Source organism: Humulus lupulus, chromosome 4 (genome assembly GCF_963169125.1).
Source record: "Humulus lupulus chromosome 4, drHumLupu1.1, whole genome shotgun sequence".
Lineage (NCBI taxonomy): Eukaryota > Viridiplantae > Streptophyta > Magnoliopsida > Rosales > Cannabaceae > Humulus > Humulus lupulus.
The window spans coordinates 8,378,527-8,396,665 of NC_084796.1; the positions used below are offsets into that span (position 1 = coordinate 8,378,527).

Consider the following 18,139-nt stretch of genomic DNA (forward strand, 5'->3'; position numbering starts at 1 on the left):
TGCCTTGCACCTATGTAAAAATCAAGTGTTTCATGAGAGGACCAAACATATTGATGTAAGGTTACACTTCATCCGAGATATCATTGCAGAAGGAAAGGTTCAGTTTCACAAGATTGCTACAGAAAATAATCCCTCAGATATGCTCACAAAATCACTGCCAACAGCCAAGTTTAGACATTGTCTAAGCATGCTTCAGATCACTCACATATAAGCATTGTGATCCTAGGAATCTCTCTTATAGTTTAAATTGTAAATGGCTGTTATAATTGTTTACAGATTTGTAATGTACCTTAATTGGTCAAGGTGGAGAATTGTTGTAATGACCAATTAATGTACCTAAGTTTTAAGATAGTCAGTCATTTAAGTTTGTTAGTGACAGTTATTTCTGTTAGTAGCTCTTAGTATGTTTTGGGTTGGCTATATATATAGCACCCTTTTGTATTCTTGTATTTCTGACTCATTTTTGTAAACATTCTTTATATTCTTCAATAAAGCTTGATAGAGATTCCTGCCGTGAACTAGTCTAATGAGAACTTTATTGTCTCATTAGGAAACCACGTAAATTTGTGTTCTGTGTTCTTAGAGTATATTGTTCATTGTGGTTCTTGGCATTAAGTGAAGTTTTCAGCTGGTGTGGTGGTTCCCTGTTTTGCACAACATAAATATTGAGACTTAAGTTGCTCACAAACAGAATAATATACACTATCATAGAATTTGACCTCAAATTGAATTATTAAAACAAAATATTTGCCAAAAATAATATTTCGAACAAAATCTCAATCCATAAACCAAAACACAGTTGAGCAACAAAGGTGGGCTACCAATTATTAAGCGAGATTATCGACTAAAATGTCAACTGAAATTACACTTAAACAAATAAATAAATCCAAAACGGTTAAAGAGAGATGACACCAGAAGCAAAGTTGAACTCCATGAAAATACATAGCGCAACGCTCAGAATTAGGACCCATGTACCGAGACAATCAGAAGAGAGAGTTGAATCCTAGTCCAATAGAAGCCACTGCAGATGGTATATGACAGAGTTGTTAACAGAAAATAGTTATAACCCCAGTAGATTACAATCAATGTAAAAATATATGTACTTATATCGTCATATTCTTTCAAAACCCATAAAACTGTACCTATTAACAGCAGACGTTGGTACTGCAAAATAAAAGAGCATAGCAAGTGGATTAAAAACACAGCCTATGTCAAATCTAGACTAAAGCATAGTACTTCATTTTAAGAGATGTAAAATAAAGAAATTAACTTATACTATCAACTAAACGTAGTTTTGTCTCCCTTCTTTTCACAATTATATGAGATGCCTGTATATATGTGCTACACATTCAGAAATTTTTTAAGTTTCCGCATAAGAACACAATTTTGGAAGCTTGTGAGCACGTAACTGGAATATGTTGCATCATTAGTACTTTAAGATATAGCAATATTATTACCTGAATGAACAGAGAAAAGATATCCATAATTGTAAAATTTGAAAAGAATCCATTATGTTGGGGATATAATGTCTGAAACAAAGAAGGGAGACGCATTTCAAATTAGCTGCAACAAGAAATGTAGTCTATTTCCAGTAATTAGATACTAAAATTGGAGCAAACTAAGTTGCACATCACATCTCTTGGACAAGGATATCTCAGTACTAAAATCAGTTGGAAGTATGCAAGAATAGCATATTAATTGCAAAAGTCAATAACAATAATTAAAAACTTTTTTAATTCATATTATACATTCACAAAACTATAAACTATAAACAGTCTCCCTCTGTAGTCGTGATGTTAGTAAAGGACAACAGTTGATTGATAGAGAAAGAAGAGAGCTAGGTGGTTTTGGCATGAACACGAGATTGACGCAGAACAAAATTTCCAACTTCTTAAGAGAGTTGAGGCGTTTAATAGCTTTTGAGTCCAAGGCCTTAAGGTTTTCGCAACTGCAAATGACAATTTCCTTTAAACTCGAAGGCAATCCCCCTTCTAAAAATATCTCTTGTCCTTGACATTCAGATATTCTTATGGTGTCAAGAGATGGAAATGCAGCATCCATCTGTTGGTCCCTTGGAAGTAAAGGCAATAGTTGGTCACACTCATCGATCACGAGCTTTCTCAACGATGGAAGGTAATCAGGCAATGGAACTTTGAGTCATTGAGAAGAGGAAAAACTCCACCTTCTTCGCCTTCAATAAACAACCACTCTCTGAGCACCGGCATCATTTCCAAATGCAAACTCTCCAAACATCTAAATTGCCCTGTACCATAATTATTAGAATAGAACTCCAAACCTATTCTCAACACGCTTGAAAACCCTGAAATCAAAAGGTGTTTGAGGGAGGGTAGCTGCCCCAAAGGCGGCAAGACTAAACAATGCTTACATCTATATAGGCTCACTGTTATCATATTAGATAACAAATTGGATCCAAACCAATCTGGGAAAGTGGCACTTTTGTAGTTATGGATTTCATACACGTGCATGATCAAAGGAATTTTTCATTACTTGACCATCTCATTAGTTTTGCCATTTTGATTAATCTCCTAATCATTTCGTGGAATTGTGTCATTGGAGCACTGATTTTAGTTCAACACTCTTTAAAAAAAAACATGGTGTGTTCATTTTTGCCACAGCTTTGCTTCTTGTCCATGCACGGGAAATTCCTTCAGAAAGACAGATTCTTTTGGTTAGCACACCAAGATAAAATACAAGAACACAGCGAATATAAAATCATAGAGCAGATTGAAGTATGAACTCAGGTTTCCGTAGAAACATACCATCATAAGCAGCCATATATTGCAGTGGTTTTCCAAGTTTTTCACTTTCAAATCCAGGTTCCTTGTTGCCGTTTAATTTTCTTTGATTTTTGGATGCAATGCCAAAAGAAAATGTGTTAAAAAGGAAATTTGCAGCAAAATAATTGACTAATTAAAAGAAAAAAGTAAAAACTAATGGTCAAGCTATATTAAACTACAAATAATTTAGGATCCAATATATGGTTACAAAGAATTATACTGGGTTAGGCTTCAGCAAAATTCAAGGAGCTTCTTAATTTCTAAAGGCTCTTATTGAAGGAGCTTCTTTTTTAATTTTTTTCAAAACAGATTTTAGAGCTTAAAAGGGATATAAAGTATAATAAATAACCCATCAGGTTCACATAGGAAAGTGAACAAAGATAGAGTGAATTCAAGTAGATCAACATTGAGAGAAAATTGAAGACAGAATTCTATTCCACACTCATATGATAATAGGCATTAAACAGTTAATAAGGAGTTTCTTCAGAATTTCAGTCATGTTCATTCAGATGCTTCTGCTTCCTGTTCACCTCCCTTTTGGGATTCCTTCAACAAGATAGGCTGATTAATTTAGCGAAATAAATAAGAGGAAAAAGGAAATAAAATCTTATGAAACTGCCGCAGCAATCTCCAAGAGTCATTGTTTAGATGAAATAGAAGGGTATTGTTTGAAAGAATTCAGTTTGTACAATAATTGCGAGGAATAATATAGAGTCAATTATTTCATCTTACTTAAGAAGGCCTTTAGTATGGTGGTGGCAAATGACTAAATGTAGACCAATTCTATAACTTCAGAATCACCAAGCAATGGAAACATGCATAAGTATTAACTCAATACCTGATATGGTGCTGCATTTGCTTATAAAACTCATTAGTGGAACCCATCATTTCCTCTTTGTTTGGCAGCAATCCACTTGGATTAATGTAACTCTATTATGTTGAAGAGCAGACCCTGAATCAAAAATAGAACACTCGTCAAATGCCTTGATGCCTAGTCTGGAGGGTGGCACTATAACTAACTAACCTTTATAGGTATACCAATAAAGGAGAGCCCTGGAGCCAAGCTTGGAGGAAAGACGTGACGATATAAGGGTTCAACAAGCGCAGTTTTCGTCAACAGTTGCAACTCCATTTGTTTCAAGAAATGGATGATGATATTTGAACCTGCAATATTGTATTGTAAACATAATTAACTCATCGCTTTAACAATCTTACTTGATCTTGTCCACAATCACTATCAAAGAAAATGGCATCAGCACAAACTGAGGATCCATCTTGAAAAGCAACTCTACCATCTTTGCAAACATGATCTATCTGTTCAATTTCGATGTTTAAATCAGCATATCATTACTTCCAAAGCCTACTTAACATAATAAGCAAAGGCTGCCATGATCATGGAGCCTTAGAAACACAAAAAAAACATGGCACTCAAGATTCATAAAAAAACAGAGGAAACACTAATCCAAAATTATTAGAGGACTCGTTTTTTGGTTTGGTTTCAATCCAAATCTACACTGAAAGTAATTATATTTTTTCTTGATAATGAAAAATGATATTTTCATATATGGTAAAAAAATATAGAAATTTTGATATGTTAAGGTAGATATGCTTAGGTTCAAATAGACTAACATACCATCATATGCTGCCATATATTGCTGTTGTTTTCCAGCTTTTCCACTTTCACATCAGGGCTCCTTGTGGCAATATGAACTTGTTTGGCTTCAGTAGCTATAGCTCTAGAGATGTAAAAAGCACTAGCTTCAAATCCAATCAAAACGACAATTTATTAAGCGGTGACTTGTTTACTACCCAAAAGATAATGTGAAAAACACAACTTGATTGATTATATAGATAGGTGGGCAAGGTTATATTGATCCCATTAAACTTAAAATCAAAACAAACTAGTTCTCTACATTGTATGACTTAATACAAAACAACGCAAATAAATATTTCTGTTTTGAAGATAGTTTTGAAAATTAAAACCGAAAACACACAGGAGATTTACAAAGGTAAAAGCTTTTACGTACGAAGATATATCAAAACTCTAAAGCACAGGTCTTTTTCTCTTTTCTCACTTGCTCTCTGCCTAGCACACTTTATATACTGGTTAATTAGCTTGCATCATAAAATGAAATACATTTATCGAAATCAGACACTAGTTACAGAAAACAGTCTTGGACCCTTGGTTGGTTTCTTCATTTTGCTGAGTTAGTTGACCGTTAAAACGATTAAACTAACTAACTGCCTATTTGATCAATTTGACTGACACCTCTTCATAACACTTAGTATTGAATACTTGTCAACTCTCACTGACTCTACTATAGAGCAACTCAGATGTTCGTGTTGAACCAATGGGTACATTGAGCTCGCAGCCGAAGTGGCCATTGCAAATGATATACTACTAGTAAAACACTTTCTTGCATTGAAAGTGGAAACAGAAAGAGAACTTACTTACAAGGAAGTAAGAATAGGGCTATCAGTCATCACCATCATGACTCCACAGGGGTCTGTGAACATGGAAGCTATGTGTTCAAGTTCAATCTTAGGCAAATCTTCTCCTCCTTTTTGACATCGTTGTTTCAGCAAGCACTGCAGGCTTTTACAGTTGTTAATACTCATGGATGTAAGGGATGTTAGTTGCCGAGAGAATATAATATGGCACAGGAAATTTTGTTTTTAAAAAGGTTCATTGCTTAATCTGTGGCCTTTTAAGAATGAAGAGTAGTTCAAAATGAGAATACTAAATCTTTATTTTATGCCAAGTGTATTCCCAAAGTGATTCTGAGGAGCTTTAATTAATATCAATCATCAAAAGGTCCTGATTCAAACAGTTTAACCCTTCAACAGATAATATTGGAGCCTTTACAGATACACACATACTCAAGTTGAGCATGGTAACTTAGATAACTGGATGATATGTGCAGTTCATGGTTCAGTATAGGCATTTTGTGTTGAAAAATTCATTCAGAGGTTCTTCTGCTTCATGTCTGTGAATTCGGGCTTGTATCGGTCTCTCATTTCTTTTATGTTCTTTTACACTTCTCTAGTGGTGGTGATAAGGTAAAGCTCTCTTCGAGACAGAGCAAATCTCCCAAATACCAGCTGGTAATATCATTCAACATAAGAAATTTGAAAATTACAATTGAGTTATTTATACCCATACAATTCAATGGGAAAATAGCTAACAAATTCAGTTACTCTCCTTCTCACTCAACGCCTAAGGATGGTCACGAAATCCCTCAACCAACGTGGCTGCCTACTCACTCGCTTGCTTGGCGCCAAGTCCTCCATTTCTCCAGTTTTGTTCTTCTCAGCTTCTGCCCGAGCTACTTCTGCTGGATTGGTTATTTCTCCTTCTGATTGGGCCGTGTTTTGCCTCAGCTGCTTCATGTGCTCCTGAATACTAGTTGGGTCCAACTGTATTGGGCCTATTCCTTCATTTCGGCTATCATTACACCCCTCCACGAATTCAACCTTGTCCGCAAGGTTGTGCAAATCGTAAAGATCCATGAACTGTTCAAAATCTTCCCAAGTGGCATCCTCAGGTTGACTCAGAGACCACTGCACCAAAATCTGCCTTTGAAGTCCAGTGTTGGTTCGAGAAACTCGAGTAGCTAGGATGGCTAACGGCGTCATGACAGGGCGATTTGCCAAGCTGAATTCTGGGAGTGGAAATGTGCGAACTGGGTGCTCACCACGAAAAGGTTTCAATAATGAAACATGAAACGTGGGGTGTATGCGGCTGTGTTGAGGCAGTTTCAGAGTATAAGCGATCGGACCCGCTCTAGCAATTACTTCAAAGGGTCCAAAATACCTTCGAGACAGTTTCGGATTGAGGCGAGAGGCAACTGTCGATTGACGATAAGGCTGGAGTTTAACAAGAACCAGATCTCCCAAGTTGAATTCCACATCTTTTCTCTTCTTATTAGCTTGCTGGCACATTCGGTTCTGGGCTCTCTGCAGATTGGATTTCAATTCCTGAAGGAGAACGTCTCGAGTGAGTAAGTCCTCTTCTACTGCTTGTATTGGCGTAGCTCCTCTTGTATAAGCAAGAATAGTTGGAGGTGTGCGTCCGTAAACAGCCTGAAAAGGCGTCATCCCAATAGCGGAATGGAAACTTGTATTGTAGTGATACTCAGCCCACATCAAGAACTTGCTCCATTGCTTCGGGTTATCTGCTGTGAAGGCTCGCAGATATTGCTCCAGGTACCTATTGGTGACTTCTGTCTGACCGTCAGTTTGCGGATGGTAAGCTGAACTCATGCTAAGCTTAGTTCCCATTAATTCAAAGAGCTTCCGCCAAAAAGTGCTGGTGAAAATGGGGTCTCGATCAGAGACAATAGTACGTGGCAGTCCATGTAGGCGGATAACCATATTCGAAAAAAGGTCAGCGACCTTAGTAGCTGAGTAGTGTGTCGGTAGAGCTCCAAAGTGAGCGTACTTAGTTAATCGATCAATAACCACTAGTATATTGGAAACCCCATGAGAATTAGGCAGCCCAACGATGAAATCCATAGCTAAGTCTTCCCAAACACGTTCCGGAATGGCAAGAGGTTGAAGAAGACCATAAGGAGCTGATGTGGAATATTTGATTGTTTGACAAACAGAGCAAGCCGAGACAAAATTTCGCACATCCTGGCGCATCCCGTGCCAGAAAAAATTGGCACTCAACCGCAAAAAAGTGCGGGCAACCCCAGCGTGACCACCTACTGGTGAAGCATGGAATTCCTGTAAAATCTGAGGTTTTAAGTGAGAATGCTGGCTGAGAATTAATTTATGGCGGTAATACAGGAGCCCGTCCCTGGCCGAATAGAGAGATGCATCTAATTTTCCCTGCTGTAACTGTTCATTCAGAGAGCGTAAATCAGGGCAGGTAACATTCTCTTGCCGTAAAACCTCCAAAAATTCATAAGAACCACTACTCATGGCCAAACTCAGAAGAGAAAGACAGTTGTCATTACGTCTGGACAACGCATCAGCCGCTGAATTCTGTTTACCAGCCTTGTATTCAATTGTGAATTGAAATCCCAGCAACTTCCGAATGAAGTGTTGTTGTTCCGGCGTTTGCACCACCTGTGATAGTAGTTCGCGCAAGCTTCGATGATCGGTACGGATAATAAAATGGCGGCCTAAAAGATACTGGCGCCATTTCGCTACTGCCTCAATAATAGCTCGCATCTCTCTCAAATACGCCGACGCACCAATAAAACGGGGACCCAGTTTTTTGCTGAAATAAGAAAGAGGATGGCCCTCTTGCATCAAAACTCCTCCTATACCGTAGTTAGAAGCATCGGTCTCCACCACAAATTGCTTCGAAAAGTTTGGTAATCTCAAAACTGGGGTGTTAGTCATAGCTCGTTTAAGAGCCTCAAAGGCACAGGTTGCTGGTTCGGACCATACAAAATTATCACGCTTGAGGAGCTCGGTGAGTGGGGCGGCAATGGTGGCATAATGAGCCACGAACCGTCTGTAGTAGCCTGTTAGGCCAAGGAAACCCCGTAACTGCTTGAGGGAAGTCGGTTTTGGCCAGTCAAGCATCGACGAAATCTTGGAGGGGTCGGCTCGTACTCCCTCGGTTGAGACAATGTGTCCCAAATACTCAATTGTCTGCTGGAAAAACTGGCATTTACTGGCCTTGGCATAAAAGCAATTATTTCGTAACAGCTGCAAAACAGTACCCAGATGCGCCACATGCTCTTCTTCGCTGCTACTGTAAATCAAAATATCGTCAAAGAAAACAATTACAAACTGGCGTAAAAATGGGCGAAAAACCTGTGTCATGGCAGCTTGGAAAGTGGACGGTGCGTTGGTGAGTCCAAAAGGCATGACAGTGAACTCGTAGTGACCTTCATGAGTGCGGAAAGCTGTTTTGTGAATATCTCTCCGATCCATCCTTATTTGATGGTAGCCAGCCCTTAAGTCAAGTTTCGAAAAGACTTCCGCCTTGCCCAACTCATCCAAGAGCTCGTCAATAGTAGGAATAGGAAATCTATCCTTGATTGTGATACCATTGAGAGCTCGGTAGTCGACGCAAAACCGCCATGAGCCATCTTTTTTTTTTACCAACAAAACGGGTGAAGAGTATGGGCTAGTACTTGGGCGAATGAATCCCAACTGCATCATTTCTTTTACTAATTGTTCCATGACGTCCTTCTGAAAATAGGGGTATCGGTATGGGCGAACATTCACCGGTAAAGAGCCTGGCTGCAGGAAGATTCTGTGATCAATAGACCGATATGGCGGTAATTGTTTGGGCTCCTCAAAAATGTCTCGAAACTGCGACAAGAGGCCTCGGACAGCATCTGGAAATCGGGCCTCCAAAACCGGTAACTCCGCTTCAGTTGAGCCGTCCCCTTGTTTAATGACAGCTAAACGATAGCAACTGCGAACCTCACCTTCTTGAAACAAGGCATTAAACTGAGAATAAGAGAGTTGTTGAGTGTCAAGTTCGCAAGAACCCGCCAATTTCACGATATTGCCTTGCCACACAAATTCCATGGTCAAGGCCATGTGGTCATGGATACAAGGGCCAAGTGTCTGTAACCATTGCATTCCGAGAACCACATCCAAGCCACAAATGGGCAACACATACAGATCTACAGTAAACCGATGCCCCTGTAAAACCAACTCAACTGCTTTGCATAACCTGGAACAAAGCAAAAAATTACCATTACCCATATACACTTTAAATCTCTTGGTCTCCTCCCACGGCAATTGAAGCTGGGTAGCTAACGATTCTTGTATAAAATTGTTATTGCTCCCCGTATCGATCAAAACCTCCAGAGTTTCAGAGCCGTGGCGTGCCTTGATGCGAAAAATTCGTGGGTTCATGGCATTGGAAAGAGAATGGAGGCTAACTTCTTCTTCAGGTGGATCATCGGAGTCTTGCAGTTCCAACAGCTCAGTAGAGGTCCCATCTTCGTCGTCACTGCCACACAAAATCAACATTCTGTTCTTACACTTGTGGCCGAAATTGAATTTTTCGTCACAAGTAAAACAAAGACCCTTCTCGCGACGGTCTTTCAATTCAGCGGGTGACAGACGTTTAATAGGCAGAGAAGAAGTTCCGATCGGCTATGATTTAGGAGGCGGAGTAGTAGGTGGCGAAGTGGACTTATACGATATTGGCGGTGGGTTGGCAAGTGGTGGTGCGGTGGGTACTCGTGGTGGCCAAGATAGACGACCCATCTCACTACGCGAGCGATTGGCCAGATCATCATTACGGTCTTCGAATAGTTGCGCTTTCGCCATAGCCTCGGCTAAATCCCCTGGTTTCGACAGCAACAGCTCGCGTCGAATTTCAAGTTTCAAGCCCCAGATAAAGAAATTCAAGAACATTGACTCATCCACCCCGGATACTCGCTGCATCAATGCCTCAAACTCAGTACGGTAATCCGCCACCCTTCCCGTTTGGGTGAGTTTTGATATACGACCAAGCGGGTCGTCATAAACAGATGCCCCAAAACGATTCTGCAAAGCTCTTAGAAAAGAATCCCAATCGGAGAACGCACCTCCTTTTTCCATCCACTGGAACCAAGTGGAAGGAGCTCCATCCAAATGAAAAGCAACAATCGGCAACCTGTTACGTGGCTCGACCGAATGAAGATCAAAAAATTTGTTGATCTTGTAGATCCAATCCTCCACCTGAGATCCGTCAAATCGCGGCACCTTGACGCGGAAGGACTTGAGGATCGACTCCAAGTCGCGACCCGTGGGTTCAACATCACTTTGACGACCAGGCTGTTTGCTGGAGTCCTTAGAGTTGCTGCCATCACCTTCGGCCGATTTCACAGGTGAATGTAAAATCTGAGAAAAACGTTCATCCGTTTTGGCAATGTGCTGCTCCAGGAGTGTCTTGAAACTCTCCAACTGAGAATCGGAATACTGCTGGAATTTAAGATCCAGCGACTGAAACATTGCAGCAATGTCTTCGTTCTTCATGATGATGAGGGTAAAGGAGTGCAATGAAAGCACCAATGATAAGGTAAAGCTCTCTTCGAGACAGAGCAAATCTCCCAAATACCAGCTGGTAATATCATTCAACATAAGAAATTTGAAAATTACAATTGAGTTATTTATACCCATACAATTCAATGGGAAAATAGCTAACAAATTCAGTTACTCTCCTTCTCACTCAACGCCTAAGGATGGTCACGAAATCCCTCAACCAACGTGGCTGCCTACTCACTCGCTTGCTTGGCGCCAAGTCCTCCATTTCTCCAGTTTTGTTCTTCTCAGCTTCTGCCCGAGCTACTTCTGCTGGATTGGTTATTTCTCCTTCTGATTGGGCCGTGTTTTGCCTCAGCTGCTTCATGTGCTCCTGAATACTAGTTGGGTCCAACTGTATTGGGCCTATTCCTTCATTTCGGCTATCAGGTGGCAATCCAATCTGAGCATACAGCCAGTTTTGGTATCCAATCTGCCATAGTAACCTCCAAGAGTCATTGTTTTTATAAAAAGGTAACACTAAGCACTAGTGTTTTAGCTGAAATAAAAGGGTTTATTTGAAAGAATTCAGTTTGTACAAGAATTTCCCCACTGAATTTAGAGTCAATTAATCATTGCTCAAGTCTGGTGGGTGACTTTCATAATCTGCTGCATTTTTAAAATACCTGAACTACTCATTCATCATATATCTCTATATAAAAGTTAAGTTCAATCTGTTATTGTTTAAAAATATCAAACAGTGGTTAAAGAACATAGAAGTTCTAGTATGACTCACTAAAAATTCAGATTTGTAGAGCTTAAAAATATATATATATATATATATATATTGAGCTAACAGTAAATTTCCAACATTTGATAATCAAATCTAAACACAGTATTCTTCTAAAAATATTAATGTAAGCACAAAAAAGATACAAGAATGGAGAGTAGTTCAAATGAGAATTTTTTTTTTTGAAAAAAGAGTAAGAGGTCGAAATGACCTCCTCTCAATAATATTGAAAACCCTCACTTATGGCGGAGGAATACCGTAGTAACATAATGAAAAATAAAAAAACAAAAGTTAAGACCACAAATGCACCCACTCCCTACGAAGATCCAGAAAGAACACACCCTCAAACTCTTTCGTTTTATACACCCAAGTGGCAACCCAGAACCTGATTTTATCCCAAAGGTTGTCCACAGAAGAAGATGAATCGTCAAAAGTCCTCGAATTTCTCTCCAACCAAATAGCCCAAAATGTAGCGAGGACGGTACACTGCCATAAACGCGTCACCCTCTTTCCTCCCTCCAAATGAGAGAGAAACAATTGCGCACAGGAGGAAGGCATACACCAACCGACCCCGAATTCTTGTAATACTTTATTCCAAACGATGCTGGCGAAGGAGCACCGAAGAAACAAATGTCCCACTGACTCGCTGTTGTTATTACAGTTAGCACATCGATTGGGCGACAAGGAATGGAAAGGTCTCCTCCTCTGCAAATTCTCATGGACACTCAATTTGTCAAGGAATAATAACCATCCAAACACTTTAATTTTGTATGGGACATCACTTTTCCATAACCTTCTTGCCCACGGCCACTCTGGCCCTAAATGATCATAGGCTAAGCTGCGAAAGGCCGAATGGCAACTGAAAACCCCGTTACTGTCTGGTTTCCAGATCCTTTTGTCTTCTAAAATTTCCGGCAGGCGCACATCCTTAATCAAATCTAACATCTCAATCAAGCTAGGAATCTCCCTGTCGAATAAATTCCTTCTAAAACGGAAATCCTAGCCGAGACCTTCCAAGCTAATACCACCATCAGCCACCACCAAGTCTCTGATCGAAACATTCACTGCCTCGGACACCCTGACTAGATCAATGAACCGTGAGCTCAGGGAACAATCACCAATCCACTTATCCTCCCAGAAGCGAATCCTGTCACCCCTCCCCACCTTGAAAAAGACCCTACGCTTGAACTCCTCGTACAACATAGAAATATCTCTCCACGGACCACGAACTGAAAATCTACTCCCCACGTTTGTATCCCAGAAGCCAGCATCTTCACCATACCTACTACTGATCACCCTATGCCATAAAGAATTCTTTTCCAATGGAAACCGCCACAACCACTTCATAAGAAAAGCCTTATTCCTCAAAACCAAATTCCCAACCCCCAAGCCTCCGTGACTACGAGAATTGCAAACATCGACCCAGGAAACCAAATGATCGGCACCTGAATTGTCCGCACCTTCCCAAAAAAAGTCGCGCATCAGTTTCTCAATACTACTAGATATTTATTTTATACACGTGCATGATCAAAGGAATTTTTCATTACTTGACCATCTCATTAGTTTTGCCATTTTGATTAATCTCCTAATCATTTTGTGGAATTGTGTCACTAGAACGCTGTCTTCAGGTCAACACTCTTAGAAATAGAACATGGTGTGGCCATTTTGCCACAGCTTTTGCTTCTTGTCAAATGTCCATGCACTGGAACTTCCTTCAGAAAGACAGATTCATTTGTTTAGCATACCAAGTTAAAATACATGAACAATACGAACATAAAATCCTATAGAGCAGATTACGTTCATAAAAATTTAATATCTAAAACGCTATGAAATCCACTAAATGGATCGACATTCCATCGTGTATATTTTAAAGGACACCATGTGAATTTACTATGTCACTAATATCAAACATTGAATCCGATGCCATAGCATCCAAAAATTATCCATACAAAACCACAATTGTGGCTTTCTAACCAACATAACCTGATAATAAACAGCCATGGTGAGCCAAATTTGAAAATTTTGTTTCTTATGGTTGAATTTTAACAAATGGTAAACGTGACATTATGAAATTGAACAAAAACAGTGTAAAAGATGATCCTAGAATCTACCCATATCTCTGGTTCAAGTTTGTTACCTTCACATCTCTTTGGCTTTTGGTGGCAATGTCAAAATCAAAATCTGTTTAAAGGAAACTTGTTTATAAGAAAATGTATTAAAACGGTGGAAATTTGCTGCAAAATAATTGATTGATTGAGAGAAATATTAAAAAAAAACTGATGGTCAAGCTATATATATATATTAAACCATGATTCAAGAGGAGATGCTTTTTTGTGTTTCGCAACCACAGATTCTTCTTTTGGCCATGAGATTATAATTCCTTCAACAAGTTGAATGGTTTAGACTAAATAAATAAATTAGACAAGAAGAATTATACTGGGTTAGGCCAATAAAGAATAAAGACCCTTCATCCAATGTAGAAAGGCTTCAGCAAAGTTGATCATACTAAACAAAATTGTATCAAAAAAGTGGAAACCTACATAAACATAATTGAGTATTCAATCTATTTAACTTCATATCTTTCCTAATATAAAGCTCTAACATTTATTTTTTAAAAGAAAAACTCAAAATGAACTTACGTGGCCACAAAGATACTCCACCAAATCATCAACTTTACAACCATTCGATATAGTTCATTCCTTCAACTCATCCGACCCATTGATCATCTGGTTAGTACAAGAAATGGTTTCATTAATACAGAACAAATAAATATTTCTGTCCTTAGTATAGTTGAAAATTAAAACTGAATACACACATTGCAATATTTCTATATAACTTTTAAAATTAAAATAAGAAGTATAACTAAATTTGGTTTTGCAATTCGTTGACATTGAGTTAATAGCAATTGGTACGATAAAATAAATGTGTAAAAAGAAGAGAACGTACCTGAATACATATAGATCACTGCATGATTTAATTGACAAGTTTATCATCCAATTCCACTTTTGTGATGTGTTGAATCTTAGGCCAATCTTCTCCTCCGTTTTCACATCGTTGATTTAGCAAAGGACATCCACTGATTGATAAATCAGTAAGAGAGGTAGGCAGCCCTTCTTCTGGCAAGCACCGGAGGCTTTTACAGCTTCTAATCGATAAATCAGTAAGGGATGTTAGTTGTTCAAAAGCCTTTCCATTTAGGGTCTCAAGTTTGCTAGAATCTCCGATCACAATTGTCTCAAGAGTGATCGGAAGGAGCCCTTCGTCGGGAAACGAATCATCTTCCCATCCTGTGATTTCTATGTATTCCAAACATGAGAGTTTCTGTAGATCCCATTTAATACGATTCTCAAAAAGCACTTTTGTGTTCGATAGAGAAAGTATCTTTACTTTGGAGTGTGATCCCCAATCCCAATCTAGAAGTGACTCCAACACAGGACAGTCTGATATGGATACGAAATCAAGAAAGGGTGGGGCTGTGACAGTCTGTTGAGTTCTGGGAAGCAAATCCGTCATTTCTTCACAATGATAGATTTCGAGACTTTCTAATGATGGAAGATAACCGGGTAAGCCAACATTAAGCTTGGGACAATTATCCAGCGTAAGTTCTTTTAGAAGAGGGAACACTTGACCTTCTTGAAGAATTGCTTCGGTACCAAATGACCACTCTTTCCACATCAACATATTCCAAATACTTAATCTTTCTAAACAAGTGAATAGAGGACCACTGCTATCGATCTCATCACCTATTGAGTACACACTATGACATCCATTAATTCTGAGATCTTTGAGAGAAGCTAGTTGTCCAAGTGGTGGTAAATAACAACAGGTTTTGCAATTGAGCAAAGTAATTGATACTAAATTAGAAAATGCATCATCTGCAATCCAGTTCGAGAATGTTGTACCTCTATAACTTTCAATCTTCAGACTCTTCAAGCTTGTATGTGGTCGAAGGGCGTCAAGCACATCTAATTCTTTTTGCGAACTATCAGCATCACCAGCATCATCGCTCCAGCTCAAAGTTAGTTCTGTAAGGTCCTTCTTATCCTTTAAATTAGCCTTTGAAGCCTCCGTCGCATCATTAATATTTTCCAAACCAAAAATCGAAAGACTTCCACTTAAATGTTCAAGCTCTGCTAAATCTGTAATTTTGAACACGTCATCGTTATGCTTGTCACTCAATACTACCTGTGATAAGAGTTGCAAGCATTTCATCTGACTGATTCCTTGCGGCATCTCTTTCAAAGGTACCCCTCTAATATCTAAGTAACGCAAGTTGATCAGTCTTCCCATATTCCTTGGTAATTGAGAAAGATTTATACACCACGACAACAATAAAGTTTGTAAATGGTACAAACTACAAACTGACTCATGTAACTCTTCGATATGTGTATAAGACAAGTCCAAATACCTTAAATGTATTAGACTACCAATTGAATCCGGCAACTCCTTGATAGAAGATTGACTAAAAGAAAGCACTCTTAAACAGCTTCCATTTGTAAGCAATATATTGTACGGGACTAAATAGCTTCCACCTAGAATCTGCAATGGCAATGCTACAAAGGTACGCAAAGAAATAGCCTTACTCAAACCCTGAAGTTTGTCGAGGTCGTAATTATTGCTTCTCCTACATGACAGATGACGAATCTTTGTTGGAAGGCTATGCACATCACTACTCAAATCCAACCTAAAGCAAAAATCATCTGATACAAGCATGGCTAAATCATGTACGAGGTCATGCATTTGGAGAAATGATGTGTTCTTACTCGAACATTGAAAGAATGACCTTGATAAGAGATCTTCAAGGTATTCCTTTCCAAATTCCTCCATCTTTTTACTTTTTGAATCCATTGGCAAAAACCCTTCAGCCATCCATAACAAAATCAAAACTTCTCTGTCAAATTCATAGTCTTTGTGAAATATGGAACAATAAGCAAAACATTGCTTGAGATGTGTAGGTAAGTGACGATAGCTTAACCATAAAGCTGGAAGAATGGAGCCCTCTTTCTTGTACAATTCCTCCCATGTGTCACTGCCAAGTATGTCTTCCCATTTTTTAGGATTTTGTTCACAGCGCAGTAATCCACCAAGAGACTTTATTGCTAAAGGAAGGCCTTTGCACTTCTCCACTATTTTTCTACCAAGTGCTTGCAGATTTCTGTTGTTATTCTGGTCAAAATTATTTCCAAAAGCATGTTTCACAAATAACTGCCAGCAATCTTCATTCAACAAAGTTTGTAGATAATGAATCTGCCCAGTGGCCATAGTAGAGGCGACAATTGTGCTTCGGGTAGTCACAAGAATTTTACTTCCATTTGCTCCAGACTCAAAAGAACTCTTCAGTGTGTCCCACAAAGAATAAGACTCGTTCCAAACATCATCATGAACAAAGAGAAATTTCTTCCCCCTCAATGCTTCCTTCAATTTCCTTCGAAGTTCGTCGAAGTTTTCAGTACCACATTTGTTGGTGGTGACCCCCTCAAAGATCTCTTTTGTTATCTTGAAAATATCAAACTCATCCGACACAGTAATCCATACTTTTAGCTCAAAATACTTTTGTACTCTATCATCGTCATAAACAACTTGAGCAAGAGTGGTTTTGCCAAGACCACCCATCCCAACAATTGGGATAACAGAAATGTTACTGCCACTATCAACATCATCTTTCAGCAACTGATCAACAATGATTTTTTTCTCAGTGTCCCTCCCACAAACATCAGCATGTTCTACCAAAGGAGCTGGTGGCCTTGGTGAAGGTTTGTTCTGAGCACCTTCTCTCAGGCCAAGAGCATCTTTTTGATCAACAAGGATCTTTAGCTTACGAAGGATCTCCATGGAATCAAGCCTAACAGTTTTATCAAATGTGGACAGAAAGGGTGGCATAAATTTCATGAGTACCTTGCTGGCACTGCTGCTGCTGGATTGATCATCTTCAAGCTTGGATCGCAGAGCTTCATAGTCAATCCTGTCCACCAAGTCATCAGCCTGATAGATCACATCTTGAAGCTCGATAAGCCACATCCTGACCTCCTGGTTTCGAAGTTGCTTCTCCTCAGCATCGTTGAGCAGTGCATGAGCTGACCACAACATGGTCTTCAACTCGTATAGCTGGTCTAGAATCAGCTTCTTCCCCTGGAACAGCTGGGGTATCTCCTCAGAGCCCAATCGTTCAAACAAAACCTGAAGTGAAGCAGAAAGCAAAGCACCAGCTACCAGTTCGGCTGCCATGATCAAACCTGAAGTGAAGGACAAAAAGTAGTGAAGGAACAAAGACTAGAACACTCTTTACTTCTCAGATCTAGAAGCAACAATAGAAGAAAGCGAAGTTAGTGCAGTCTGGTACAATGAACTCTTCTAATGACTAGTGAGACCAGTTTTTCTTTATTTGTTATTTTATTTGTGGTTGGAGTTTCTAAGCTGAATCACGTGTAATAATAGAAAAGAGACAATGGTGACCGTTGGCCACAGTTTTCTCTAAACGAGAAATTGTTTAATGTTTTTTCTTGCCTTTTAATATAATATTTAAGGATCTGTGTTAGTGGACAACATTGTTTAACTTTGGTCGGTTACTTTTAAGAAAATAAGAATGTTATTCTGAGTTGTGGAAATGAAATAAATATGAAACTGT

At 39.1% G+C, this 18,139-nt stretch overlaps 2 protein-coding genes and 1 long non-coding RNA gene across 8 annotated transcripts; all 3 read right to left on the bottom strand.

Annotated features, from left to right (window-relative positions):
* Positions 1–710: 710 nt before the first annotated feature.
* Positions 711–1,480, bottom strand: LOC133829874 (uncharacterized). Its single transcript, XR_009891890.1, has 3 exons — positions 1,458–1,480; positions 1,143–1,164; positions 711–1,021 (listed from the first exon to the last, which is right to left on the bottom strand). It is a non-coding gene; the product is annotated as an uncharacterized LOC133829874 (long non-coding RNA).
* A 683-nt stretch (positions 1,481–2,163) lies between these two features.
* On the bottom strand, positions 2,164–15,313 carry LOC133829873 (putative disease resistance protein RGA3). Of its 6 annotated transcripts, XR_009891889.1 has the most exons (7): positions 14,461–14,653; positions 4,432–4,556; positions 4,014–4,112; positions 3,823–3,962; positions 3,637–3,750; positions 2,781–2,860; positions 2,164–2,666 (listed from the first exon to the last, which is right to left on the bottom strand). XR_009891889.1 is itself a non-coding variant. In XM_062259699.1 (2 exons), exon 1 carries the CDS (start codon positions 15,193–15,195, stop codon positions 14,488–14,490), a length of 708 nt encoding a protein of 235 aa, XP_062115683.1. In that variant the 5' UTR covers positions 15,196–15,313; the 3' UTR covers positions 13,012–13,226; positions 14,461–14,487. The 6 variants fall into 6 exon arrangements, 2 of the variants coding, with proteins under 2 accessions (XP_062115683.1, XP_062115682.1); XR_009891888.1 differs by lacking the exon at positions 4,014–4,112 and having other exon boundaries at positions 4,432–4,552; XR_009891887.1 differs by lacking the exon at positions 4,014–4,112 and having other exon boundaries at positions 3,837–3,962.
* LOC133831862 (putative disease resistance RPP13-like protein 1) lies at positions 15,216–17,767 on the bottom strand. The gene is made up of 2 exons (XM_062262269.1): positions 15,370–17,767; positions 15,216–15,257 (listed from the first exon to the last, which is right to left on the bottom strand). The coding sequence occupies exons 1-2, from the start codon at positions 17,737–17,739 to the stop codon at positions 15,216–15,218; spliced, it is 2,412 nt and encodes an 803-aa protein (XP_062118253.1). The 5' UTR covers positions 17,740–17,767.
* Positions 17,768–18,139: the final 372 nt, after the last annotated feature.